This window comes from Crotalus tigris, unplaced genomic scaffold, assembly GCF_016545835.1.
Source record: "Crotalus tigris isolate CLP2741 ecotype Arizona unplaced genomic scaffold, ASM1654583v1 scf7180000020588.15403103151:6194809, whole genome shotgun sequence".
NCBI lineage: Eukaryota > Metazoa > Chordata > Lepidosauria > Squamata > Viperidae > Crotalus > Crotalus tigris.
In genome coordinates, this window is record NW_024098092.1 from 4,954,695 (window position 1) to 4,982,568 (window position 27,874).

General features: G+C 48.6%; 2 protein-coding genes across 4 annotated transcripts in view; both read left to right on the plus strand.

The window, feature by feature from the left end:
- LOC120319119 (tumor necrosis factor receptor superfamily member 1B-like) lies at positions 1-12,834 on the plus strand. The gene is made up of 10 exons (XM_039367534.1): positions 1-128; positions 5,177-5,282; positions 5,461-5,589; positions 5,812-5,961; positions 7,669-7,762; positions 8,395-8,573; positions 9,791-9,865; positions 10,333-10,370; positions 10,633-10,867; positions 11,574-12,834. The coding sequence occupies exons 1-10, from the start codon at positions 63-65 to the stop codon at positions 11,852-11,854; spliced, it is 1,353 nt and encodes a 450-aa protein (XP_039223468.1). The 5' UTR covers positions 1-62; the 3' UTR covers positions 11,855-12,834.
- A 1,071-nt stretch (positions 12,835-13,905) lies between these two features.
- VPS13D (vacuolar protein sorting 13 homolog D) overlaps positions 13,906-27,874 on the plus strand; it is a 61,371-nt gene continuing 47,402 nt past the window's right edge. For 2 of the 3 annotated variants that reach the window (XM_039367519.1, XM_039367520.1), the window contains exons 1-19: positions 13,906-14,016; positions 15,313-15,487; positions 16,180-16,254; positions 16,782-16,972; positions 17,693-17,773; positions 18,193-18,309; positions 18,530-18,634; positions 18,736-18,906; positions 19,153-19,253; positions 19,923-20,091; positions 20,363-20,455; positions 20,981-21,191; positions 21,459-21,638; positions 22,155-22,285; positions 22,685-22,757; positions 23,205-23,369; positions 24,135-24,265; positions 24,937-25,069; positions 25,574-27,787. In XM_039367519.1, coding sequence (XP_039223453.1) covers positions 15,391-15,487; positions 16,180-16,254; positions 16,782-16,972; positions 17,693-17,773; positions 18,193-18,309; positions 18,530-18,634; positions 18,736-18,906; positions 19,153-19,253; positions 19,923-20,091; positions 20,363-20,455; positions 20,981-21,191; positions 21,459-21,638; positions 22,155-22,285; positions 22,685-22,757; positions 23,205-23,369; positions 24,135-24,265; positions 24,937-25,069; positions 25,574-27,787 — 4,438 coding nt within the window. In that variant the 5' untranslated portion in view covers positions 13,906-14,016; positions 15,313-15,390. Of the gene's footprint in view, positions 14,017-14,141; positions 14,223-15,312; positions 15,488-16,179; positions 16,255-16,781; positions 16,973-17,692; positions 17,774-18,192; positions 18,310-18,529; positions 18,635-18,735; positions 18,907-19,152; positions 19,254-19,922; positions 20,092-20,362; positions 20,456-20,980; positions 21,192-21,458; positions 21,639-22,154; positions 22,286-22,684; positions 22,758-23,204; positions 23,370-24,134; positions 24,266-24,936; positions 25,070-25,573; positions 27,788-27,874 lie in introns of those variants that run through there. The other variant, XM_039367518.1, reaches the window with a different exon arrangement.

Sequence of the window (27,874 nt, forward strand, 5' to 3'; positions counted from 1 at the left end):
CCTGCCTCGGCCTCCCCGCTTCGGGCTAGTCGCTGGCATTTTCGCTTTTCTCCCGCATCTAAATGAGGACGCGCCGTTGTCTTTACGCAGCGCTGGCTTGTTGCGCCCTGGAGATGTTATGCCTGCAGGTGAGTCGCGTCCCCCATGCAGCCCCCCCCTCCTTCGCCCTCTTCCCCCCCCCCAGGACCCCAGGACCCCTCTCCTGTCCTGGGGGAACCTCCACCGGGGATGGAGAGAGGGGTCCCAGCTTGCATCGTCCGGCACCAAAAGCCTGGGGGGGACCTTTATAGACAGCAGGTGCGCTCGGATGGGAAGGACTTTCTCTTTAGGGCAGGGGTCCCCAACTCCCTGTCCGTCGTCCCAGGACCGGCAGCGGGCCGCGGCATGCCAAAAACCGAGCCGGGGGATCCAGGCAGCACGCGAAACCACGGATCCCCCCCACTCCGGTCCGTGGAAAAGCCCCTCTCTCCACGGAACCGGTCCCTGGTGCCCCAAAGGTTGGATGGCACCGCTGCCTTGGAGGTCTCCTGGACACTCATTCCCATCGTTCCCAACCGGGATGGGGGAAGCGTCTGCTTTTCTTCTTGCCCTCCCGCGCCCCCTCCCCACTCACTGACAAGGAAGAGCGAACCAAGGGGGCGTCGGGGGGTTGTTGGTTTTTTTTTTTTTTTTTTTTTTACAGAATTCGGTTTCCCCTCGTTTCAAAGGCGAGGGGAAACTTCTTGTCGTGTGAAAATTTCCGCGCGTCAAAGGTCGGCTTTGCGTAGGCTCCCTTTAAGGGTGTGGGGGGGACAGTCCTGACCCAGTTTTGTGGGAGTCAGGCTGGACTTTCCCGCGAGCGCTTTTTCCTGCCCCCGGAGTGCCTACTCGGGAGTAAATCCCAGTTTACAAGCCAGGCTGCCGTCCTGGATGGGGCTGAAAGCCGATGCGTCTGTCTGAAGGAATGGTTAACGAGTGGAACGCCTTGCCTCCAGAAGTTGTGGCTGCTCCATCACTGGAGGTTTTTAAGGAAAAAAATGGACAGCCCTTTGTCTGGAGGAGTCTAGGGTCTCCTGCTTGAGCAGGGGGTTGGACTAGAAGACCTCCAAGGTCCCATGCAGCCCTAGGATTCTACAATTCTTAGATAGATAAGATAATGATTACGGCATCCGCTGGAAATCAGAAGGCCATGAGTTCAAGTCCTGCTGTAGGCACGAAGCAGCCAGCCACTCTCTCTCAGCCCTAAAATGGCAAATCACGTCGGAAAAAACCTTGCCAAGAAAAAAGCAGGGAATTGTCCAGGCAATCACCAGAAATCCACACAGGCTGGAGAGGATTATTGGGTTGAATCTGGCTTATAAATTGGTAATCTGTGTCCATGTTTGCCTCGCAAAGGGGCTGATTTTTTTTTAGCAGATGTTGTTGCTAACCCAGCTCGGAGAACAGGAACTCTGCAACTTCCCTTAATCAAAGTCAGCTCCCGTTTGATAGTTCCTTCTTTTGATTACATCCGTGGTTCCCTTTAAATCTAGAGAGGAGAGCCTCTAAGGTGACGGGGCCCAAATCCAACAGGTAAAGCAGCCAACTGGCTTTAATAGCCCCCCCTCCCCGCCTCCGTGGGTTTTACTCTTTGATTTTTGATGGGGAAAAAATCTTTGGTGAAACCTGGAAGAAATAGAAAAAGCTCTCCCCGTGCAAATAATTTTAGGGTTAGGGTTTCTCGACTTTAACGACTCTGAGACGGGTGGGCTTCAGCTCCCCAGCTGGGGAATTCTGGGAGTGAAAGTCCACCCGCCTTAAAGTTAACGAGGTTGAAGAAGGCCGATTTAGGTGACCCTCCAGGAGGGTGAAAATAGAATTTTAGTGCCGATATAGTCCTTCAGCCCTAAAACACCTCAGCCCCTTTCAACCTCTGGATGTAGCTAACCTTGTCCTGTTATGTTGTGATTGAAAATGGAACACCGGGGGGGGGGCAATGAGTATTTATTTATTTTATCTATCTATCTATCTATCTATCTATCTATCTATCTATCTATCTATCTATCTATCTATCTATTTTTAATTTGTCTGTCTATTTCTAGTAGACAGCTAATCCTGTCCTGTTATGTTTTGGTTGAAAATAGAAAACTGGGAGTCGTATCTCTCTGTCATCTATCTCAATCAATCTAGCTAGTTAGCTAGATTGGTAGATTGACAGCTATCTATCTCTCCATCCATCTATCTATAGCTAGCTAGTTATCATCTGTCTCTCTATCATTTAACTCTCTATTATCTAGTTAGCTATCTGATCGATCGATCTCTCTAACTATCTAGCTATCATCTATCTCTCTATCCCTTATCTATCTGAATCTATCTATCTATCTATCTATCTATCTATCTATCTATCATCTCTCTCTATCATCTAGCTAGCTATATCTGTTATCTATCATCTAACTAGCTATCATTCTCTCTTTCTGTCATCTATCTAGCTATCCAGCTATCATCTATCATTTCTCTCTCTCTATTATCTCTCTTTCTCTCATCTATCCAGCTGTCTATCTATTATCTCTATATATTATCTCTTTGCTTTTTCCCCCTGTAACCAGCCGGGCTCATTGTGAATTTCCCCAGCCCTGATGTAAATTAGAAAGAAGAAAGTTTCTTTTCATTCAGAACTAGGTAGGAAAAGACGTTCTCTTATTCAAGCGTGCACACACACCCAGAGAGACACACATAGAGAAGGACACACTACGTGGTTTACATGGTGACCGTGTATGGGCTGGATTACAGGAAGCGTGACTCAAAGCCTTTGCGAAGTGTGAGTCTCACGTTTACAATTCAGCTCTATTTTGGAAAAAAGCAAACACGACTTTATAAATGTTATTGGGCCCACTGGAAACTTAAAAAGCCACAACCAGCTGTAGCTGCCAAGGCACCTTTTTCTGCAAAAACATGAGCTTTGTCAGTCCCACAGAGAGCGGAAAGAGAATTTATTAGTCTCTTATTAGAAGTCGGGTTGGAGCAAATGCCTGCTCAAAGAGACCACAGTTTTAAGTCTGTGTCATGACATAAACTATCATGGCTTCTCCCAAACACTGATTTGGCCTCCCCCCCCCAATTTTGCCCTGAAACTATGAAATTAACCCTCGATTAAGCATGAAAAATATCGTTCCTTGGAAAGGGACAATGAATCATTAATCCGTGAGAAATCAGACTTCATTAATTGTAGAAACTCAACACTGGAACATTCACAACTTCTGGTGGCAGGTTGTTCCACTGGTTAATTGCTCTCTCTGTCAGGAAATTTCTTCTTCGTTCCAGGTTAATTCTCTCCTGGATTAGTTTCCATCCGTTGCTTCTTGTCCTGCCTTCGGGTGCTTTGGAGAAGGACACCAAGCTAAGGGTAGAAGCTGATTTCAGAGTCAAATTAAGGAACCCAAATTTGAGGAAGCTGAGGATTAATTTTTGATTTTTCTTTTAGCAAAGCACGACGGCCATGTGCGGCATCAGCTCCTTTGGCTGTTTTGCAATGTGGCCCATTGCTTGCTGAAAAAGTGGAGAGTCATCCCAGCAGAAGTAACTATGGGGTGAACTTAGGCAAAAAGACAGCAAACACAACCAACCGTCCCTGGGGAGAGCCTGAAGTTTTCCTGCCCCAGCTCATTAGATTTCTGGAATGGACTGGACTAGAATAGAATAAGGAATAGAATAGAATAGAATAGAATAGAATCTGGAAGGGACCTTGGAGGTCATCTAGTCCAACCCCTGCTCAGGCAGGAAGCCCTACACCATTTCAGACAAATGGCTGTCAGTCTCTTCTTAAAAACCTCCAGTGTTGGAGCATCCACAGCATTTGATCAAGAATGTGACACCACCACCAAGCCGGTGAATTTGACCTTTGGAAACTGGAGTTTGTTGAGACTGATTTGCCAAACCGTGGTTTCTGCTACCATTACAAATTGCAAAAAAAAGGGGGGGGCAGTTTTGCACAAAAGGGAACCACGTTGTACAAACTGGGGGTGGGGGAGAGAGCAAAACTGTTAAGAAACCAATCTTGAACTTACTAAGACCCGTTTGGTTCAAGGTCCTTCAACTGAGGAAGAGGGACGATTTCCAAATCTCCTGAGCGGATTTCTCTCTCTGTGTGTGTGTCTCTGGTTACTTAACAGCAAACCACGATCGATGGTTGCCTTCTAACTAGCAAACGAGGGCTCGGCTTTGTCCCGGGAGACAAAACCGTTTGTTTCGTGATCGGAGGAACCTCTAGTAATTGAGTACAGATAGTCCTTGACTTACAACAGTCCGCTTAGTGACGGAAGTTACAAAGGCACTGAAAAAAGGCGAATTAGGACCCTTTTCACACTGACGATCATCGCAGCCTCCCGCTAGCCACGTGATTAAAATTCAGACCTTTGGCAACTGACTCTCACGATGGTTGCAGCATTCCCGGAATCACGCGATCCCCTTTTGAAGCTTTGTGACAGGCAAAGTCAAGGGTGGGGGGGGAGGCAGCTTCATTTAATCAAGGAAATTAACAGAGCCTCCCGCGGTTACTCAAAGCCTGCACGAAAATAATCATAATAAAAAAAATAGAGTTCCTGTCTTTGTGGCTTCTCGGGAGATAGTTAAGCGTTTCCCTTGCCGAAAAAAAACCCCACAATATTAACGGAAAACGGCTCAGCTTCCCCTCCGCTTCCGCTCCAGAATTAAAAGGACTGAAATCGGCCCAGATGACAGGCAGTCCTCGGGTTTACGACTGCGATTTGGCCCGGCGTCTTTGTCGCTAAGCGAGACAGCTGTTCAGCGAGTTTTCCCCACCTTTCTTTCCACCGTCATTCAGCGTCTCGTCAAGTGATGGGTGTTGAGTGTGAAAAACGCTCCCACTTTTTTCCCCGGTGCCGTTGTGACTTTGAACAAGGGATCAGCTACAGTCCTTGAAAGAAAAAAAGGAAGAAAGTCAGAAATAAGGACTGTAAGATTCTTGAAAAAAAAAAGGCAGTCCAAAGCTTGTTTCGGTTTAGTTTCTGGACGTTTCGTTACCAGACTAGGTAACGTCATCAAGCCTGGATATATACGATATAGACAAAAAACCCGAGCTACGAGAATTTTCTATTATTTCGAAGCAGGATTTGCCCCCAGCTTCTTCGCCAGGGAGGCAGTAAGGAGCAGTGGTCGCACTCATCTGATTGCAAACTGGTTTTTCTTCCAATTTCTGCAGGCGCAGGTGCTGCCTTACACCCCCTCCCGGGGGTCTCGGTGCCTCGACCCCAAAGAAGAGTATTACGAAGAAAGCGTGCACAAATGTTGTCGCTTGTGCGGTCCAGGTAGGGTGCTGAGCGAGCGGCTCCGTGGATTAGTGGTTCTTAATTCTTCATCATTGATGAACCGATTCTGGTGAGGCTGGACGCCCAGACGTGGAAGGGGGGAGACCCCCAAAGTTCTCAAAACAGATTGGGCTGAACCTATCCGCAGAACTGACTTCCCCCCTTTTTGCCATTGCAGGTTTCCGGGTGCTTCAGAAGTGCAACGAGACTCACAACACGCAGTGCGCAGACTGCAAGGAAGGGTCATACAAAGAGGGCTGGAATCGGGCCCGGTTGTGTTTCAGTTGTTCACCACAATGCAAAAAAGGCAAGTGGAAGGCAGCCAGCGTTGACTTCCAGGGTCAGGCTCAATAAAGAGGATGATGATGATGAGGAGGAGGAGGAGGGGAAGGAGAAGGGGAAGGGGGGAGGACTGTGGGGCCCTTGGTCCTCTCTGAACTGGGTGGTTTTCTTGCAGACGTTTCATAACCCAGCTAGGTAATATCATCCGTGCTAGAACTAACCACCACCCCCTTTTTTTCCAAAACAGGATTTGTGGAGGAAAGGCCTTGCACCCCCACCCAGAACAGAGTCTGCTGGTGTCCCCCAGGCCACTTTTGCAGCTCGGCGGTCTCTGAGAAATGCTACCACTGCCAGCCCTACCAGAAGTGCGAGATCGGACACGGAGTGGTCCAGGAAGGTGAGCTTGGGGGCTCGGTCGGTGCCCGTCCAACATACCACACGGAAAATTGGGGTTTTTTTTCGTGCTACGTCGCAAAACGAGGTTGGGTGACAGCGAGATCCTGGCCTGTTTGAAAAGTCTATTTGTAGCTAGAAATTGAAATGGGGAGTCCTTTGGTGGTCTCTGAGCTGCGTGTTTTTTTATGGCAGACATTTCGTGACCCAACTGGGGAATGTCATCAGTGATAGAAGAGTGGAGGGTTTGAAGACAGGTGGAGGAGGAAGAGGAGGAGGAGAGAAGGATGAACAGAAGGAGGAGGACAACTGTGGGGTCCTTGGTGCTCTCTGGTGGTTTTTCTTGAGACGTTTCATGACCCAACTAGGGAACGTCATCAGTGCTAGAAGGGAGAGGGGTTTGCAGGAAGGAGGAAGATGATGGGAGAAAGAGGAGGAGGGGGAGGAGGAGGACTGTGGGGTCCTTGGTGCTCTCTGAGCTGGGTGGTTTTCTTGCAGACGTTTCATAACCCAACTAGGCAACATCATCAGTATTAGAAGGGAGGGGAAACGGAGGAGGAGGAGGAGGAGGAGGAGGAGGAGGAGGAGGAGGAGGAGGAGGAGGAGGAGGAGGAGGAGGAGGAGGAGAAAAAGACTATGAGGTCCTTGGTGCTCTCTGATCCTGATTGTTTCCATGCAGACGTCTCATGACCCAACTAGGGAACATCATCAGGGCTAGAAGGGAGGAGGAGGAGGAGGAGGAGGAGGAGGAGGAGGAGGAGGAGGAGGAGGAGGAGGAGGAGGAGCTGGGTGCTTTTTTGAAGTCCTTTCACGACCCAAACCAGGGAACAGCATCATCATTCCCAGCACATCATCCCTTAACAACAGTGGCTAGAAAGGTCGTAAAACGGGACAAACACTCCCTTAACAACTGTCCAGCTTAGCAACAGAGATCTGGGGCTGGATTGTGGTCGTAAGCCGAGGACTGCCTGTACAGACAGGAGCTGGGGAGGCCAAGATACTGGAGGAAAAAAGAAGTTCTTCCCACCCAGCCAGAGACTCCAAAACCCAACGTTTATCAACGGGAAAAGGAAGTTTAACAAAAAGGCAGGAAAAGGCTGGGCATTGCAGCCCGGAGTCGGTGGGACGTTAGCCAAGCAAACTCCTTTGCCTTCAGCTTTGGAAATTCAGAATTCCCAAGGAAGGAATGAGCTGGACACCCTCGACTTACGACCACAAGGGACCCCAGAACTTCCGTTGCTAAGTGAGACGCTAGTTAAGCGAGCTTCGCCACCGTTTTACAACTCGCGGCAAGCTGTGCAGTGAATCTGGCTTCCCCCCCCCAACAACCCTGTTTCCCACCTTCACAACGGCAGCGATTCGCTTAACGGCCACGGCGAGAAAGGCGGTAAAACGGGGCAAAATTCACTGGAGAACTGCCTCGCTTAGCAACGGAAATTCCAGGTCCCATTGCAGTCGTATGTCAAGGATTCGAAAGAAGAAGGCTGGAAAGCCTTTGAGAGGGGAGGTGGTTGCGTTGCAATTTCTGATATCTTTGTTTTTGCCTCCATTATCCTGGTTTCCCCCACCTTGTTGTTGTGTGTTTCCAAAGAAACACTTTTTTCCCTTCTTTTTCGGGCTCCAAAGTGTCTGTCCAAGTTTTCAGCTGTTTCCTCTCCTCTCCCTCCGTCGAGTTGCGTCCCCTTTTCAGATTTTCCCATTTCTCTGCCAGGCACGAGAGAAACGGACGTGGAGTGCGCCCCGTGCCAACCGGGCACCTTCTCTGACCACGAGTCTGACCGGAAAGTCTGCACCCGGCACCGGATGTAAGTTTGTGGTTGTGTTGTTTGGGGAGAAGGACGTGGTTAAGCCCTGGCAGGAAAAAAAAAACCACAATTGCAGGCCTCCAGCCTATCAAATTATTTATGATTATTTGTTACATTGGTTGGCTGCCCGAACTGTCCCCAAAGATTGGTCAAAAAAAGAACAATTAACCAATGGAACTGCTTGCCACCAGAAGTTGCGGATGCTCCATCACTGGAGGTTTTTAAGAAGAGACTGGACAATACATTTGTCTGAAATGGTCTAGGGTCTCTTGCCTGAGTAGGGGGCTGGACTAGAAGACCTCCAAGGTCCCTTTCCAACTCTGTTATTCTATAATCCCTGACCAATTAAAAAAAAGAGAGAGAAAAATGCTAAAATAAAAATTGGCACCGCACCCCAGGGGTTGGGAAAGATGACCTCTAGATGCAATACCTAGCTTCTTTCCTGGAAGCACCCCCATCGTCTTAACAACCATGACTTTCTGCTGACTTTCTGAGGGTAAGAAAAGTTGTGTCATAAAAATGTCACGTTTGCACAACAGAAACTTTGTCTGGAAACTCCTCCAGTTTAGATTACTTTTTGTCACTTGTTTATTTTTGTTGTGTTTCCCCCCACACACACACACACACACAAGCTGCCAACCGGTGCTCGTTCCCGGAAACAGCAGCCACGACACCGTTTGTGGCAATCCCGGTGGGCGCGTCAACGCCGGGACGACTTCTCCGCCACTCACAACCGTTACAAAGAGGCCACCGTTGCGCGCTGGGACCGAGAGGCCGACCTTTAACGATCAGGATCCGTCAGCAGACACCGGTGAGCAAACATGCTGGCTTTTTCATCCTGGGTAGAAAAAAGATGGTTTAGTTAGAGGAGGGGGTCTCTAAGCATTGCAACTTTAAGACTTGTGGACGTCCACTCCCAGAATTCCCCAGCCAGCATAGCTCTAAGACTTCCTGCCTGAGCAGGGGGTTGGACTAGATGACCTCCACGTTCCCTTCCAACTTTATTATTATTGTTGTTGTTGTTGTTGTTATTATACTTCAGCTCCCAGAATTCCCCAGCCAGTCAGAGGTCTCCAAACTTTGTGACTTGTGGACTTCAGCTCCCAGAATTCCTCAGCCAGTATAGCTCTAAGACTTCCTGCCTGAGCAGGGGGTTGGACTAGATGACCTCCAAGTTCCCTTCCAACATTATTATTACTGATCATCGCACAGTCAGCCAGATGTTCAGACTGGATTTGGCATTTTGTCTACCTATCGAGTCCTTACCCAGGACCTGGGATAGGCAGATGTGGATGTTTGATGGTATTACAGATATTGTCGCAGGATGGAAGCAGTTCCTAATAAGGCCGCCTTTTGCAATTGACTAATAGCGAATTTGTCAATGCCAATGGTGTTCAAGTGGTGCTCCAGCTGTTTTGGGATTGCACCCAAGGAGCCTATGACTATTGGTACTACCCTTGCTTGCTTTTGCCACAGTCTTTCTATTTCTATTTGTAGGTCTTTGTATTTTGTTATCTTCTCCAGTTCTTTCTCTTCTATTCTGCTATCTCCAGGCACTGCCACGTCCACTATCCAGACTTTTTTGTCTTTCTTATCGACAATTGTTAAGTCTGGGGTGTTATGTTGCAGGTGCTATTATTATTATTATTATTATTACTACTACTACTACTACTACTATGACGACGAGAATGATGATGATGATGATTGTTGTTGTTGTTATTATTATTATTATTATTATTATACGGCGTCTCTCTGCTGCCCTCTAGTAGCTGTTTAGAGTTTCCACAGCTTAGATGCGATACACAGCAATACATCCTAAACCAGGCTGATGAATTTCCCGTGGTTTTAACCCGATTTTCCCCCAGTTTCTTTCTTTCTTCTTTCTTCTCTTTTTTGCAAGCGCAAAAAGTTTCCAGGTACCTTCGCCTCGAGTCTTCCCGGCACAGAGAAGGCAGACGGAAGCTGCGATTTCTTAGCACGGCTTGGCCATCCTAACTGTGCCTTTTTATCCGTTTGTTTTGTGTCCAGGGAAGATTGTCGGCATGACGGCTATCCCGCTGGTGCTGCTAGTCCTCATTGGCTTCGTCGCCTTCAGAAAAAGTGGTAAGTTGGAGGCTGAGAAAAAAAAAGGCAGAATGGAAGACTTCTCTTCACGTGTTATTTCCTTGTTATTAAGGGTTTTTTTTAAAAAAAAAATCAGTTTGTTCCAATCAATTAATTGTTCCAACAATGAATCAGTGGAACTCCTTGCCTCCAGAAGTTGTGCGTGCTCCAACACTGGAGGTTTTTAAGAAGAGACTGGAGAGCCTCTTGTCTGGAATGGTATAGGGTTTCCTGCCTGAGCAGGGGGCTGGACTAGATGACCTCCAAGGTCCTCTTCCAGCTCTTAGCTGATTGATTGATTGATTGAAATGGTCTAGGGTCTCCTGCTTAAGCAGGGGGTTGGACTAGAAGACCTCCGAAGTCCCTTCCAGCTCTATTCTGATTGATTGATTGATTGATTGAAATGGTCTAGGGTGTCCTGCTTGATCTGAACTTTTCCTAAAAGTTTTTAATTTTCCCTCCGGCAGGCCAAAAGTGTCTTCCCATGTGGGAGAAGAAAAAACAGGTGAGCGCTGATTTTTTTTTGCCTCTCTAAATCAGAATTTGAGCAGCTTCGTCATCAGAGAAACCCCAAAAGTGAAACGGGGCCTCCATTTTTTTCCCCTGCTGTCTGAGCCCCTCAATGAGGACTTGGAACTTGCATTGGCGAAGGGCATAAAGAGTGGAAGTGAAGTCCCAAAAACAGGAAAGCTGCCAAATACCATTTGGGTCTGGGGTCCTGGCTGATCAATGCACCCCTGATGTTTGGCTTCTCCATTTCCTTCCAGCCTTTCTTGCCGGCTGAAAAATTCCCGGGCAAGTGGCCACAGGTTCCAGAGGCTGTGGGGCAGGAGAAGTACAGCCTCTTGCAGACGTCGCCCTCCGGCCTTTGGGACGGTCCAGCCGGGTCTGAGAAGAGCCAAGAAAGCAGCAATGGAGACCCCCACCGGGTGAAAACGGACAGCGTCGAGCAGGAATCGCTCCCCCTGAACGACGGGCCGTGCTGCAGCACCGTGGATTCAAGTGAGACCCCTCCCCAACCAGACTAGATCGGGGGGGGGGTGAGGGCACCTCCGTTTCTGGGGTGCCGGGTCCCATCTGGCTGGGCTGGGTCATTGCAAAGCTGAGGATGGTGGGGTCCTTGGTGCTCTCTGAGCTTGTCTGCGAGACGTTTCATGGCCATACTAGGTAACATCATCAGTGCTTTCTTTTTCTTTCGCTCTTCCTCTCTCTTTCCTTCCTTCCTTCCTTCTTTCTCTTTTCTCTCTCTCTCTCTTTCTCTGTTTCCTGGTTTCTCTTTCTTTTCTTCCTTCCTTCTTTCTTTCTTTTTCTTTCTCTCTCTTCCTGTTTCTCCTTCCTTCCCTTCCTTCCCTCTGTTTCCTGCTTTCTCTTCCTTCCTTCCTTCCTTCCTTCCTTCCTCCCTCCCTTCCTTCCCTCTATCTCTCTGTTTCCTGCTTTCTCTTTCCCTTCCTTCCTTCCTTCCTTCCTTCCTTCCTTCCTTCCTTCCTTCCTCCGTTCCCTCTCTCTTTCTATTTTCAGGTTCCTCTTTCTCTCTCTTCCTCTTCCTCTCTTTCTCCTTCCTTTCTTCCTTCCCTCTCTCTTTCTTTGTTATCCGGTCTTTCTTTCTTTCTTTCTTTCTTTCTTTCTTTCTTTCTTTCTTTCTTTCTTTCTTTCTTTCTTTCTTTCTTTCTTTCTTTCATCGATTAAATTTTCTTTCCTTCGTCCACAGGGATTTCAGGAAACGGGAAGGCCCACGTGAACGTGAGCTGCGTGGTCAGCATCTGCAATGGAGGGGGCCACAGGGCTCCCTCTCCGGCCTTGAGCCCCTCGGGGGCCGCCCACCCCAGACCCCGCCCAGACCTTCCTCTCTCGCAGGAAGAAACTGCCGCCAGAAGAGGCTCCGGCCAACAAATTGCGGTGGAGGTAGATGACAGCATGGACTTCTTCGACCCCAGGGGGGGGAAGCCCCTCCCGCTGGGGGTCCAAGACGCCGGCATGAAGAGCTCCTGAGAACGACGGTCCAGCCGGCCGGCCGGCCAGCACAGACAATATTCCAGGCCAACCACTTCCACTCTGCTCGAGAAATCCTACGAAAGACGATAAGGCAGAAACAAAGTTGGCAAAGGGAAAAAAAAAACCTGTTTTGCAATGATTTGTTTAGCGATGGCACTGGAAAAAAGCGATCCTCGCACTTACGACCGTCCCTACGGCCACACGATCAAAATTGGGGCCTTTGGCAACTGGAATGTATTTACGACCGTCATAGCGTCCCAACAAACCTTCCCGGCTGGCTTCTGATGGGCAAATTCAAGGGAGGGATTGGGGGGAGGAGAGCTGGATTCGCTTAACGACCATGTGATTCACTTAACGACAGCATCACAAAAATGATTTTTTTAAAAAGCTATCAATCCGTTTGTTGATTTGGGGATGAGGAAAGGGTTTGATCCTCAGGAGCCCCACCCTTTAATTTGGGGGAGATTTAGGGAACTCTGCAAATGGGGGGGGGGAGAGGAAAGTCTTGGACATAAATTGAATTTCTCAGGGTTTTTTTTTCTCCTTTTGTTCCTGGAGAGATAAAACGGTGAAGCTTATTTTGGGCTGAACTTTCAGTTTTGGGGGCATTTTGCTCCCTCAAAGAACAGGAAGCCGAAATTCAAAAACGCGGAGTGGATCCGAATCTCGGAGGGAAAAAAAATCCGGGAAAGGAGAGCTAACTTTGGGAAGAAAATCTCGTAGTTTAGAGAAACGATGGTGCTGGATGGAGCGGAAAAATAGGCAGCTTTGGATCAAAACCATCCTTTTGGGAAAAATAAGGGCATTTTCGGTCCTCCCCCGAAGCTTGAAAGCATTCTGGCAGTCCTCACTTTACGACTGTTCGTTTAGTGACTGTTGGAAGTTGCAACGGCACTGAAAAAATCGACTTAGGGCCGTTTTTCACACTTAGGACCGTCACGGCGTCCCCCGTGGGTCCCGTGATCAAAATTGGCAGCTGACTCGTATTTACGACGGTCGCAGCGTCCCTGGTGTCGTGTGATCCACTTTTGCAACCTTCCAAGAAGCTAAGCCAACGGGGGAAAGCCGGATTCACTTAACGCCCATTTGAGTAACTGAACAACGGCAGTGATTTGTTTAACCACAGGGGCGAAAAAAATTGTAAAAGGGGGGCAAAACTCATTGTCTTGGCAACAGAAATCTGGGGCTCCCTTGTAGTCGTAAACCGAGGACTTCCTGTAGTTGAATTTGAGGCATTAATTGTCCACAATCCCAGAGGGATGATTTGCAATGATTCTTTAAAAACAAAGAAAACGCACAATATATATATACACACTCTGAGTTTTGGGGGTGCCAAATTTCAGATTAGCTAGGAATGTCTCCCTCTGCTGCCCCCTTCTGGCCACCCAGATTTCTGCAGCCAAATACTAGCTTGAGTTTCGGCTTTTAATCTTGTTTTTGTCGTCTTTTCTACTTTTCTACTATTTCTGAATAAAGTCCTATTTTAAATAAGATAATGGCTTGGGAGACCACCATGGTTACGTTTATGACGGCTTGTGCAACATGTTAATTCAACCCTCCAACGGTCTTCGGGTGTGGTGAATCCTTGTTACTCCAGGTGTCACCACCTCCCCTGCTCTGCCCTACCTCCCTTCCCCATATAGGGATTTAGAGGCCACGCTAACCAAAAAACACCCTCCTCCTTTTTAGTGTGCTTGCTTGTCACACCTGACGGGTTTCAAACTGCTTTTCCCGGCGATTGATTTTTTTTAAAAAAAAAAATCCCGGGATCTCCTGGTGGTGCCCCATCCCAGCAGGAATCCCGCTCTGAGATCCGCCTTGAGATTTGTGGCTCGACACCGCCCTCTGCTGGCGGAACGTCAGTCTCGGCTCCGCCCGCAGAGAAAGGGACTAAGCCGCGTCCCACGCCCGCTACGGCAACCGCCAATCAGGGCCGATCCGCGGGAGGAAGCCACGCCTCACGCCCGCCACGCCGCGCCTTCTCCGTCGCCCCGGCAACCGGCTCTTCTCCTCGCCCCGCCCTCCCACCAATCAGGGCCGAGATGGGCCGATTCGCGGCTCGGCGCTCAGCCGGCCGGGCTGCGTAGCCGGGCCTCGACCCGACGCGGGGCGGGACTTCCGGCGGGGCCGCCGCCGCCGTGCCGCGAGCAGCGTCGCAGGTTCGGAGCAGGGCCTGGGCGGGGGGGCGGCTCCTCAGACCCGGGGGGGTCCCTTGGGGGGCGCCGCGCGGCCCCCCCGCCCGAAGGAGGCGGAGGGGACTGTTACCTCAGGCCGCGCACAGCCTGTCGGGAAAGGAAGGGGAGGGGGAAGCGCGGAGGAGCGCCCCCCGCCCTCTCGCTCGGCCCCCCAACACCAGCCCTGCGAGGTGGGCCAGGGCCTCGACCACCCCCGTATTTATCCCCCCCCCACACACGTAACATAAGATAAAACATAAAATAAGATAAAACAAAATAATAAAATAAGAGAAGGTAAATAAAATGTAAATAAATAAAAATAAGTAATAAGAAGTATATGTAGGGGTGTGGGTCTATATACAGATGTTGTACATAGTATGTTTAGGCGTGTGTCATGTATGTGTTTCACTCAGAGCGGGCAACTAAATTTCATTTTTGATGTGGGCTGTTGTGCCCACAGTAAAAAAAAAAAAAATAAAGGTTATTTTATCTTAAAATAAAATAAGGTAAATAAAATAAGGTAAATAAACTAAGAGAAAATAAGGTAAGTGAAATAAGAGAAGGTAAATAAAATAAAATAAAAGGATGTTTCTGCTGCTGCTGCCCCCCCCCAACCTCTTTCTTTCACGAGGGTCTTTTTTCTCCCCCTTTTGGTGTATTCCCTCCTCCTGAGGACAGTCCTCGACTTACGACCACAGCTGACCCCCCCAAAAAAACTTGCTATTACTAAGCGGGTTCGGTGAGCTTTGCCCCGATTGATGACCTTTTCTCGCCACGGTTGTTAAGCGAGTCACTGCAGTTGTTAAGCCAGTTGTGCGGTCGTTAAGCGAAACCGGCTTCCCCCGTTGACTTTGCTTAAGGTTGCAAAAAGGGGATCATCGCCTGACCTCAATGAGGCTGCGGCCATCACAACTGTGAGTCACATCCATGAGAGAAAAATAACCTCTGCCTGGTGCAATCTTGGCATGGCACCTGGGCTTTATTGTGTTTTATTCTCTTTGATCTGGGTGTGTGAGGCAGGTCTGGCTGCATTCTTTGTGTTCCTCCCCAGCCAGAAAAAAATAAAAGAGTCTGGAAAAGTTTTGTTTGTGTTGTCTGAAGGGCTGCCTTTCCTCTCTTCCTCTATTTTGACTTAAAATGAATGTATTATTTAATGTCCCTGCTCCCTCCTTTCTCTATGTGTGAGAAAGTGTGCTCTTCATTGGCTTCTCCCTGGAGCTCTTTTTCGTAGACTGGGAAGTGGCTGCAGGGGTCGACAAACCAATGTTTGTTTCCGTGCAGAGAGTGGGCCTGCTCTGAACCATGGAAGGAAGGAACCGGGAATGATGGACTGAGTCTCCTCATTTTCTATAAGTCGTCATGTTGGAAGGGCTGATAGCGTGGGTCCTCAACACTTACCTGGGCAAATATGTCAGCAACCTGAACACAGACCAGCTCTCAGTAGCTCTCCTCAAAGGTAAGGTCTTTGGGTAGATTTTCACCAAATCTTGCCATCCAGTGGCTTTCGGCCCCTTTGGGGCTTTAAATGGGTGCCAAAAAAGCACCGGATTAACTCTGGCAGGAAATGAAAACAATGAAAATAATTCTCCAGTGATGGTGGTGGTGCTGCTCCAGGTAGTCCTCGATTTATGACTGCATTTGAGCCCCCAAATTTATGTTGTTAAGATACTTCTTAAGTGAGCTTTGCCCCATTCTACGACCTTTCTCAGCCTTGGGTGTTAATGGAATGGTCGTAATTCCAGCAGCGTCTGGAATGCCCTCATTTCCATGTCCGATGTAAACCATGTTATTAACTTCCCATTATCCTTATTTTCACGAGACTTGTGCGAAGATGAGATAGTGTGCTTGCTGGCTGAGTGATCAGCATTCAGGCTAAGCTGTGGCTTGTTGGCTCTTCATACATCACACACTAGGTCAGCAGTCATTGTGGTAAAACCCTCATTGTCTGGGCTTGTAGCTCTCCTGCTGAAAAAGTAAAATGCATCGTTTTGTGGCTTATGACAAGAAGGGCAGCCAGCCTTGTCTCTTTCCCTTATCTAGATATTCTGGGATATTCAGGGCATCGTCAGAAAGGGCTGGGCTTTGGCTTTTATTTAGGCTTTGCTATCTTTTCCTATGTTTTGCCTTTTTTTCCCCCTTTCCCTTCAGGGGCCGTAGAGTTGGAGAACTTACCGCTCAAGAAGGATGCCTTGAAGGAAGTGTTGCCATTTGAAGTGAAAGCTGGTAGATATTTGGGAAAGAAGGGGGGGAGAGAGGTGGAGAGAGAGGGGAGGGAGGAGAAGAGAGACAAGAGACAGAGAAAGGGGGAGATAAAAGAGGTAGGGAGGGGGAGAGAGGAGAGGGGTGGGAGGGCAGATGAGAGATAAGATAGAGAAAGGAGGGAGGGAGGGGGAAAGAAGAGGTGGGGAGGGAAGGGGAGAGGAGAGGAAGGGAGGAAGGAGGAGAGAAAGAAAGGAATGGAGGGGAGAGAAGAGAGAAAGACAGACCCTCTAGAATAGGGGTCTCCAACCTTGGGCCCTTTAAGACTTGTGGAGCAACTCCCAGAATTCCTGAGGCAACCAGGCTGGCTGGGGAATTCTGGGAGTTGAAATCCACAAGTCTTAAAGCGCCCAAGATTGGAGAGGCCTGTTCTAGCAGGCATAGGGCTGTTTAAGACTCCTCCTGCTGGGATGGTGGTTTGCATTCAGACCTGGCCCCCTCCTCCTGATCCGCGTGGATCGTGTCCCGTTCCTCCCCCTCCCCAACTGCAGGGTTTGTCGGCAAGATCACCTTGAAGATCCCGTTCTACCGTCCCCACATCGACCCCTGGGTGATCTCGGTCTCCAAATTGTACCTCATCGGCTCGCCCGAAAAGCAAGAGGACTTTGTCGAAGCGAGAGAGAGGCTGCTGGATCAGGAGAACAAGAAAGCGTTTCTCCTCGCTCTGGAAGAAAAATGGAAAGTGAGTCCATTTTGCATGAAAGAATAAAAAAGTCGAACCATTTCTACTCTTCGGCTTGCATCGGAGACCCCAAATCTGACTCCGTGTTCTCAGCATCTCCAGCAACAACATCCCGAGTACAAAAACTGGCTTTTATGTTTTGAAATAATCGACCAGATGAGCTGAGATGGGTAGAAAATTTGTATATATTCCCCGCTTCTTAGGCCTTTTCAAGCTGTGCCTGTATTTGGTGAGATGACATGTTTTGTGAGATGCAGTTTTATCACTCCATCACAGAGGTGGAGAAAGCAGCAGACGGAGAGCTGATTTTATTTTAATTTCTCATTTTTATTTTTTGATTGGTAAAATGTATTGGTCCTCCGTCTTACCACACGGCCACTCTTAATCTTAAAAAGATTTAAAACCATACGGAAGCTTTTCCTCTTTTGCTGTGAGCTCTGCAGCTGAGTGGAATTGTTCTGTGGACCATCTTGGCCAAATGGGATTTATTTTGACCTTTTGGGCCCTTGATTTATTTGCTGGCTTCATCTACTGCCTGAATTGGAAGACTCTGGGGGGGGGGTTGTTACAAGGAAGTGGGAACACAAAACCCCACAACGGTATACATCACACCAAGGTGGCCCCTCTGCCCAGTCAATTAGTGGCTTCCTGAGAAACTGATTAACCTTAAAACCGGAGTTTGAGCTGAGTTTTCTCTCCTGCCTGTCCTCTTTTTTTTAGAAAGAACGGGAGCAGATTGGAGAATCTTATTGGTATTCAGTCACCGCCTCGGTTGTCACAAAGATTGTGGAGAACATCGAGGTAAGTTGAACGGCTGGAGAATTCTGTACAGGCAGTCCTTGGCCGGCAACCGTCGTAAATATGAGCCAGTTGCATCTGAATTTGGATCACCCGACCGCTGCAGCGGTTGTAAGTGTGGAAAAAGGGTCCTAAGTCTCTTTTTGGGGGGCTGTTGTCACTTGAAACGGTCACTAAACGAATCAGAACAACATCCAGATTCGGTCACAGTTCTGTTCCATGTGGCGTCAGTGACCTAGGACCCTTTTCCACACTTAACGACCATTGCAGCATCCTCACGGTCACGTGATGAAATTTGAACCGCTTGCAAACCGCATTTATGACGGTCGCAGTGTTGGGGTCATGTGATCTTGTTTTGATAAGCAAAGCCAGTGGGGAAGCCAGAGAGACCCCCCACCCCTTGTTTTCCCTCTACCCACCAGCTCAACATTCAAGATGTCCACCTGAGATTTGAGGATGGGGTCACCAACCCCTCCCGGCCTTTTGCCTTTGGCGTCTGCATCAAACACGTCTCCATGCAAAATGCCACGGGCGAGCCGGTGAGTAAACACTAACACCCCCCCCCCCCATTAAGGCCACCAAACAGCGGCACCTTTCCCCCACACAATTTGCTTCGTCCAGGGACCACACACCAGCCATTGTCAACAGCCTGCCCTTGCCAACAGGAACACAACCTTCAGCCCAGCCATTGTTTTGCTGCAAGGCAGGAAGACTAACAGCGCAATTGTGTGGCTCACGTGCCATTTTTCTTACTTGAAGGTGGAGGAGCTAATGAAGAAGAAACAGCTGGATATTTCCGACTTCAGCATCTACTGGGACAGCAGCTGTAGCCTGTGGGGAGACTTGCTCCCTGGGGAGCTGCAGGTACATTGCTCCTGTGTTCAATTTACACAACTGTGCACGCTCATCGATGAGATTTTTTTTAAAAAAAAACAACCCTGAATTAACATGGTTCTGATTTCCAGGAAGCTATGGATAACAGCATGGAAAACCGGGATCATAAGTACATTGTGGAGCCCGTGTGTACATCTGCCCTCCTCAAGAGAAACTGCTCCAAGGAACCCCTCCGCTCTCGGAATAGGCCACGCCTGGAGTTTGACATCCAGCTGGAAACAATCCCTTTGAAGCTTTCCCAGGTGGAGAAAAAATAAATAAATCAGAAACGTAGCATTCCACTAAAAGGTAGTCGCCACTTTGAGTGGTGATCGTCGTGGTCATCCGAGGACTATTTGTACGACGAATCTATCGTAGTTCCGCCTTCTCAAACAGCGGGGTGGCATTTTAATGAAAAATACTGGGTTTCCCTCCTGGTGTCCAGCAGGGCGTTGTTTAAATGCCAGGACGCTTCTCCGTCCACTGATAACGTTATTTTATCCGTTCAGATGCAGTACCGACAAATTATGGACTTTCTGAAAGAACTGGAAAGAAAAGAACGGCAGCTCAAATTCAGAAAATGGAGACCGAAAGTCACAGTGATGGGAAAGTACGAGTTCTTTTTATTTGTTTATGAAATAGCCTGCCACCTCCGCAGTTTCTAAAACAAGAGGAGGAGAGCCAGTGTGAATCAAGAGTCTGGAGGGATTTTCCCAACCATTTTATTTGATTTACAGCTCACGAAAACTTAACGCCTTCGGCTGAAGTCTGTTAGAAAATGGGCTGCCAAACTCCTGAATTTTTTTTTCCTAAAGTGGTTGAGGAGGGATCAAAGTAAACACCTATTTATACATAATTAGGTTTATTTTTGATACAATATTGAGCGTGGCAGTTTGACGCACACTTTCGGGCATAGAGGCAAAGGACCATGATTCTCATTGACAAACCAAAATGGGTTTTTTGGGTGCGTGTAATGTCACTTTAACCAGCATTTTCCCTCAACCCACCCTCACCCAGCTGTCAGTTAAAATTTTTATTAATTTAGTGGTTCTCAAGCTCTTCTTCACCACCCACCCCCTTTGAATACCCCTTGTGGCCACATTCCACAGCCACGGACCCCCAAGACTTAAGATTTAAATCCTAACATTTCTTTAAGCCTTCACAGACCCCCTGTGACATCGCGAGCCCCCCCTCTCCACGGGTCCACACACCACAGGTTGAGAACCACCGATTTAGGGGGCCTTAACCTAACCACAATTGCTTGTTTGGCTCGTTCCAGCTGCCAAGAATGGTGGCACTTCGCCCTGAACACCCACCTGGCCGAGATCAGAGAGCAGAAGAAGCGTTCTTCCTGGGAATTTGTGTTGCGTCGCGCTCACGATGCAGTCTTATACACAGATTTGTACTACAAGAAGTTGAAGGATTTGCTGCTTTCGGAGGAAGAGCAGGTAATGAGAGCCTGTAGCATCCTGAGACGGTTAAGCCAGCATTTGTGGTTTTCCTTCAGAAGGGCCCTCGCCGATTACAACTGAAACCGTTCGTTGGCACTGAAAAATGCGACTTAATGGTCGTTTTTGACACAAGCATTGCAGCAAAACATTACTTAACCCATTTCTCATTTAACAACCCAAAATCCCTGGCCACGGTGGCCATCGTTCAGACAAGGACTGCCTGCAATCTCTTAGCAGTCCCTCACGGTTTTCTGTTTTCTACCTGCAGGAGGAAATGGAACGCATCGAAGACGAGCAGGCGTTTGAAGAGCTGAAAATCCTACGGGAAGTAGTTTACAACCGGTTCCAGGAACTGGCTGAGGTGAGAGAGGAACCGAAGGTGTTACTAGAGGTTGGCCACTAGTGAGAGTGGCACGGCGGCCCAAATTTTGCAGAGCTGCCCTTATGGCCGGCATTGGCCCTTGCTAGCTCGTTTAATTTTTTTTTAAAACTATTACCATCTGTCAGATGGTCCAGGATAATAAAAACAAAGAACAAACAGGTTGAAAAATAGGTTTTTTTTCATCCCAGAGCTGTAACCATATTAAATACCACAGTATAGCGCGACATTGAAGTGCAGTATTAGAGGCAGTGTGAAGGACATGCGTAATATAAGGTACGTTCTTGTGGTTTTGACTTGTGTGCAGCGTGCACTTAATTTCATTGTGAGTTACACAAGGGCAATAAAGATAATCTAATTCCGAGGAGGCCCTACCAGAAGTTAAGCCAAATATACGCGTATTTGAGTTGGAACGCATTTGTCGCAAGCCCGTGCCGTCCGGGTTAATTGCATTCTTATTTTTTAAATTAAAAAAAAATGGCTCAGGGTGCACTTATTCCCCTACAGACCACGAAGAAGCCCGATTTTCTGGATTCCACCTCGGAGGCTGACCTGGGAGGCGGCCGCAACAGCAGCAGTGGGATGCTGCGGTACCTCCAGTCCTGGTTCCCCGGATGGGGAGGTTGGCACAGCCAGTCCCAAGAAGCGCTGGAAACCAAGGCCATCGAAAAGCTCCTTTCGGACACCGCGGAAGAGTGGCGGCAGGAGGAGATGACCGGTACGTTGACTGAAGAGGCCTTTTCTTGCAGACATTTCATGACCCAACTAAGTAGCATCCTCAGTGCTCTGTGAGCAGACCCGTCTCCCTCCTAGCACTGGTTGGGTCATGAAACATCTAAAGGAAAAACTCAGAGAACACCAAGGACCTCCCAATTCAACCCAAATGTTCTCTTCTATTAATAACTAGCTTCGTAAACCGAACTGGGTTTGTCTTATTGTCCCCTCAGTTTTTTTAACGCCTTGGTACTTTCTTCCCGCAAACCAGGAGCTGATGATTTTTTTGATCCAGCGACCGATGTCTCCAGCATAAATACCTTCACCAAGAGGGACCACGTCCTGGTCAAACTAAACCTTTGGCTGCAAGGTGGCTCCATCACGCTGTTGCATGCAGCGAAGAACAGCCGACAGGCCAGCGAGAAGGCCTTCATGCAGCTGCAGTTTTCAGGTGCTTGGTCCCATTTTGTTCTTGTGAAATGGATGCTGGTCTTAGAGAGAGAGAGAGAGGGAGAGAGAGAGAGAGAATGTGACAGACAGACAAACAGATAGGTATAAAAATAAGTGATAGACAGACAGATAGAAGGATAAATGATAGGTAGATAGGTAGAGATAATAGAGAGAGTGAGAGATAATAGAAAAAATGTCGTCGCCGCAGAGTAAGGGCCTAATTTACATTTCTCTTATAACTGCTGCAAAAGGAAATTGGAAGTCCTGTCTTTATATTCTTATTTTTCCCCCCTCTTCTGCTTCCTGCCCTTGTATCTCGTCTGCTCTCCTATTGAGACGGAGGACTCAAACACCATCAAGCAGAAAGAACTGCCTGGAACAGAACTGAGAATCTGTTGGGCATCTAAGGCTTGTTCTGACTCACGGCTTCTTCTGCCCCCTTTCCTCCCTTAACGGGCTACGTCCTTGGCGGGACTGAGGGCATCCTAATCCTGGTTGGCTTGGTCTGTGTTTTCAGGCGTGACCATCCTGGCGGAAACGCTCCCTCGCAGGAATTCCTCTCTCCTGAAAGTTCAGCTTGGAAGCCTCTTTGTCCGAGACTTAGCCACCGAAGGGACCATATTTCCAGTCCTTGTCTTCCCTAATCCGGTACGTTGAACTCCGTGCCATGCAGGCAGCTTCTTTGCTGTTCCCAAACCTAAAACTAACACTGATAATGTTAGCTAGCTGGGTCACGAAACGTCGGCAAGAAAACAACCAAGCTCAGAGAGCACCAAGGGCCCCACAGGCCTCCTTCTCCTTCTCCTCTTACTCCCTGAAATTCCCACTCCCCTTCTAGCACTGATGATGTTCCCTAGTTGGGCCACGAAATGTCTGCAAGGAAACAGCCAAGCTCAGAGAGGACCGAGGACCCTGCAGTTCAACCCTGAGCTACCGATATTCTCCTCTATCTATCTATCTATCTATCTATCTATCTATCTATCTATCTATCTATCTATCTATCTATCTATCTATCTATCTATATTTCTCTTTGTTTTCTCTCCCTAGCTCAAAGAAGTCGGCTGCGCCTCTTCCGTCAGCCTCCAGACCTCATCTTCCGACACTAGCAACCAAAGCAGCGGTAATATTTTCGTTTTGGCAGCCGTTCAAAATAGTCCCGGCATTTGTGAAATGTGAACAGAAAGAGGGCTGCCTTTTAGTCTTAACGGCCCAAAAACATACGTACTTTGCAGCTTCTTTGTGTAATGTTCAACCTCTTTGAATCCCATCGATCCCATCTTCTTTGCCCAGAAAAAGGAAGCAAAGCACAAATCTCAAAATTCCTCAAAGTCAGTCTGGCTACGCAGGTTGGTTTTTAATTTTGGAGAGCAGCTGAACTATTCAGCCATCGCCAGGCCCTCCAAAAGCAGCTTAAAATTGGACGTCGCCTGCCGGATGATGCTGGAGACTTGTATAATCCTGTTGCCCCATTTCTTCAAGTGAATTATGTGTTTATTATTATTTTATATATATATAGAATCTGAGTTTTGCTGACAGTTACTCTTTCCTCCTCTCTCTCTCTCTGCAGAAGATGCTGTTCCAGTTTTTGAAATGCTGTATGAGAAAAACCCGGCTCGCAGCAATTTTGAGAGACGGTTGGAGGTCAGCACCCAACCCCTGAATATTATTTACAACCCCCAAGCCATTAAGAAAGTAGCTGACTTTTTCTACAAGGGCAGAGTTCTTTCCTCAGGTGAGCCTTCTTGGTCTATTTCTTTTCCCATCTCTTTTTTCTTTTTCTTCTTACATTTTAGGTTGTTTTCCTTATTGGTTTCACCCAGAGATTTAAGATTGTTGTTTGTTTAAGTGAAATGGTTTGTTTTATTGTTAAACCGTAGATTACACGGTATAAAGAAGCCTTTGTCAAATGCAGGGGGGCTTAGTCTGTCTCTGGCTCCTAATCAACAATAGCCAGATTCATTTTTTCAGGCTAAGCCGTGAACTTTATGCTTTAAACTGCCATGCTTTAAGTTTTGACGTGGTGGTGTATTGTGCAAAATCAGTTGTTGTGACTCAGAAGCCACACTTTGCAGTCTGTATGAACAAGCCTTGTTTAAATGTGGCTTAGCGTGATTCTAAAGGACAGGGTGTCTGTAAGCAAAAAATAAAGATTTTTACTTAAGCTTCAAAAAAACAACTTCAGTTGAAATTTAACTACCTGGCTGAAAAGGACCATTGCCTTAACAGAGTTGGAAGAGGCCTTGGAGGTCTTCTAGTCCACCCCCCCTGCTCAAAGCAGGAGACCCTAGACCGTTCCAGACATTCACTTCTTAAAAACCTCCAGTGATGGAGCACCCACAATTTCTGGTGGCAAGCAGTTCCACTGGTTCATTGCTCTCCCTGTTAGGCGTGTTCTCCTTAGTTCTAGGTTGCTTCTCTCCTTGATCAGTTCCCATCCGTTGCTTCTTGCACCGCTGCTGGACACACAACCTCAATATCTTGGTGACCCTTCATGCAGGTTTTGGATGTCAGTCTGAGCTGGAACTGAGAGTGGCCGAAGCTGCCAGAAGACAGTACAACAGGCTCAAGATGCAAACCAAGGCTGAAATCCGCCAGACCATCGACCGGCTGCTTGTCGGGGATTTTATTGTGAGTGTCGCTGTGGGGATCTTTTTTTTTTTTTTTTGCAAGTTGTAACGTGGTTGTGTCTTTGCCTGAAACCCAGGACTTCAGGAAATCCCATTTTGGGTTGGAAGACAGATTAGGCCTACAGCCTAACCAGGGTATCTGAACCCTGACAACTTTTTAAGATGCGTGGATTTCAAATCCCAGAATTCCTGCATGCTGGCTGGGGAATTCTGGGAGTTGAAGTCCATGCATCGTAAAGTTGCCAAGGTTGAGAAACACCGGTCTAAACAGCTTTCTGTTCTAATATGAAAAATACAAGCTGGATTTGACCATCATACTATCCCAACCATACAGGTTTTGGATTCAGCCAGTTGTGGAAAGTCAGCCGTTTTCATTTGTAAACCACGATTTTAGGCTTGTCATACTTCAGTAAACTACGGATTATTCAAGTGCCCGTTTACATCTAATGAAGACAACTCGATGTGTATTAAAATCAACAATCTTGATTAAAATTGGTCCCTTTGGTATATCTGTTGAATTTGTTCCCCTAGGATACACACTTCTAGTAAACCTGTTTCTAGATTTGTTTTTACGGTTATTGTGCTTCTAAGCCTGTGCTTTTAAACGTGAGATTTGTACCTGGAGAATCATTTTGACTGTTCGAAAGATAACTACATTTTGCTTGCTTTTAGGAGGAAAGCAGGCATTGGTCCATCTGCCTGGATATCTCTGCCCCTCAGGTGATCTTCCCGGACGACTTCAAATTTTCAGACCCTGTTTTGGTCGTGATTGATTTGGGCAGAATGCTGCTTACTAATTCTCAAGGTGTGGGCTCTTAATTTATCTCTGAGTTTACAATCAAAGAGTCTGTGTCTCTGCGGGATGGGATAACTCGCCACGGCCATGGGACAACACACTAGAGGACCGTCCCAACAATTCAACTTAATTATTTAAAACATTATTTTAATTTTTGTCATTCACATTTCATATTGTCCCTCCTTTGGCATCCTTTAATGATTCTGTTCCACTGTTTCTTCGATATCAGTGTAACTCTTGTCCCTTGGCAAATTGCCCTGTAGTGAGTTGACCATGGCGAGTTGGCCATGGTGAGTTGGCCATAGCGAGTTGGCCATGAGTTGACCATGGTGAGTTGGCCATGAGTTGGCCATGGTGAGTTGGCCATAGTGAGTTGGCCATGAGTTGGCCATGGCAAATTGGCCATGGTGAGTTGGCGGTGGTGAGTTGATCATGGCGAATTGTCGTAGACCTGTGTATCTTGTGTGTGTTTATCAAAGATCATGTGGCTGATTTCTTACCCTCATTTTCTAGAGGAGCACAGAAAGAAGAGTCCGGACAGCCCGTCTCTAGAGCTGAGCGATTTGAGTGACGACGAATACAAGACTCCTCTTGCTACCCCTCCCAACAGCCCCCCTCCTGAAGCCCACCTGACTGGAGAGGAGGACAAAAACAGAGAGGAGTTTCCGGGCGTGGAAATTAGCGAAGAGCAACTCCAAGCCCACCTGATGAGCAAAAAAATGTATGAGACCTACACCTTGTCCTTCATGGACCTGCAGATCATGGTGGGGCGAGTGAAAGACAACTGGAAGTACGCCCAAGACATCGAGGTGGGCCCAACCCACATGGTGGAGAAATTCAACGTCCATTTACAGCTGGAGCGACGGTTGATCTACACTTCCGATCCCAAGTACCCCGGAGCTGTCCTGTCTGGGAACCTCCCTGATTTGAAAATACACATCAACGAGGACAAAATCGTGGCCTTGAACAACTGTTTCGGCAGGCTGACCACCCCTGACTTGGAAACCCCGGGCCCTTTGCAGGTCGGGAAAGAGCCTCCAGGCTTGGAGCAGCGTGGAAGCCTGCACAGCTCTGTGGTGAACTTGACCCAGAGCGTCATCCTGGTGGAACAACACACCAAAGAAGTCCTGGTGGAGTCGCAGCTGCTCCTGGCGGAGTTCCAGGTCAACTGCATGCAGCTGGCCGTCGAGAGCAACGGCCGCTACATCGCGGTCCTCAAGGTGTTCGGCACCAACGCTCACTTTGTGAAGAGGCCTTACGACGTCGAGGTCTCCCTCACGGTCCACGGCCTGCTCTTGGTCGACACCATGCAGACCTATGGCTCCGATTTTGACCTCCTGATGGCATCGCACAAGAACCTCAGTTTTGACGTCCCGACGGGGAGTCTACGGGACAGCAAAGCTCAGTCCCCGGCGAATGTCCTTAGCGAGCCCCTCTTAGTCCAGGATGTCTCTCTCGCCGAGAAGTTCACCCTGACGTCCCAGAGGCTCTCAGGCGTGTCTCCGAAGCGAGACGAGTCCTTAATCAAGCTGGAATACCAATTTGTCACCGCCGAGTGCCCTTCGATGAATTTGGACAGCTCCCTCCAGGTGCTGACGGTCCAGATGAACAACCTGGACATCATCCTGAACCCGGAGACGATCGTCGAGCTCATCGGCTTCCTCCAGAAGTCCTTCCCGAAGGAGAAGGACGACGGCAGCCCCCAGCCCCTAATGACCGATGCCGAGAAGACCCTGCACGAGCGAGAGATTTTCCAATCCACCCATTCCCAAAGCACGGAGGTGGCCGTGGAGATCCACTGGCTGAACATCCTCCTGCTTCGGACGGTCACCCTGCTCAACCGAGAGAAGTTCGGCCGGAAGATTGCCACGGCCAGCATCGGGGGCACCAAGGTGAACGTCTCCATGGGCAGCAGGCTGGAGGTGAATGGGTCTCTGGGCTGCCTGTATCTGATGGACCTGACCCAGGACAACGTGAGGAACCAGTACGTGGTCAGCATCGGGAACACGGAGCGGTACGGCGTGGGCTACGCCAAGCCCACCTTTCCCCAGTTTGAGGATGCCAGTAGCCTCCCCGATGCCTTGAGCTTCACCTTTCAGGAGCAGTCCCCCGTGGAGTGCTCCCTTCTCCTCCAGATGGCCTCCCTCCATTACAACCACTCGGCCAAGTTCTTAAAGGAGGTATCTCTGTCACTGGACGAGCTGGAAGAGAACTTCCGCAGCATGCTGAAGACCGCGGCCAGCAGAGTGACCACCGTCCTGGCCACCAAGACGGCGGAGTACAGCGAGATGGTGTCTCTCTTCGACACGGCGCCCAAATCCAGAGACCCCTTTAACCTGGAGCACGACGAAGGGGACGAGCCCGCTCCCCTGTACCCCAAGGCGGAAACCATCAAGCTGGTCTTAAACGTGAAGATCGAGTCGCCCGTGGTCTCCATACCCCGTAAGCCGGGCAGCCCCGAACTCCTGGTGGGTCACTTGGGACAGATCTCCATCCAGAACTTTGTGACGGGCGAAGACAACCTGAGGAGCGACCGCCTGCAGGTGGAGATCAAAGACATCAAGATGTATTCTCTAAATTGCAGCCACTTGGCCGGGAAGAAGGACTCGCCGCCGGAGGCGTGGCCCGTTCTGCCCTTGCCATTGGGCAATCCCACCAGCTGCGGCTACCAGGAAGAGTCGCAGTTCACTCGACACGATTTTTTTGAGTCTTTACACAAAGGCCAAGGTAAGCGAACCGGGAGACTCCGGCTGCCTTGCAGCGTCCGGTCAGAATTACGGATTTATCGGCCTGCAAAGGAATTGGGATTGAAAT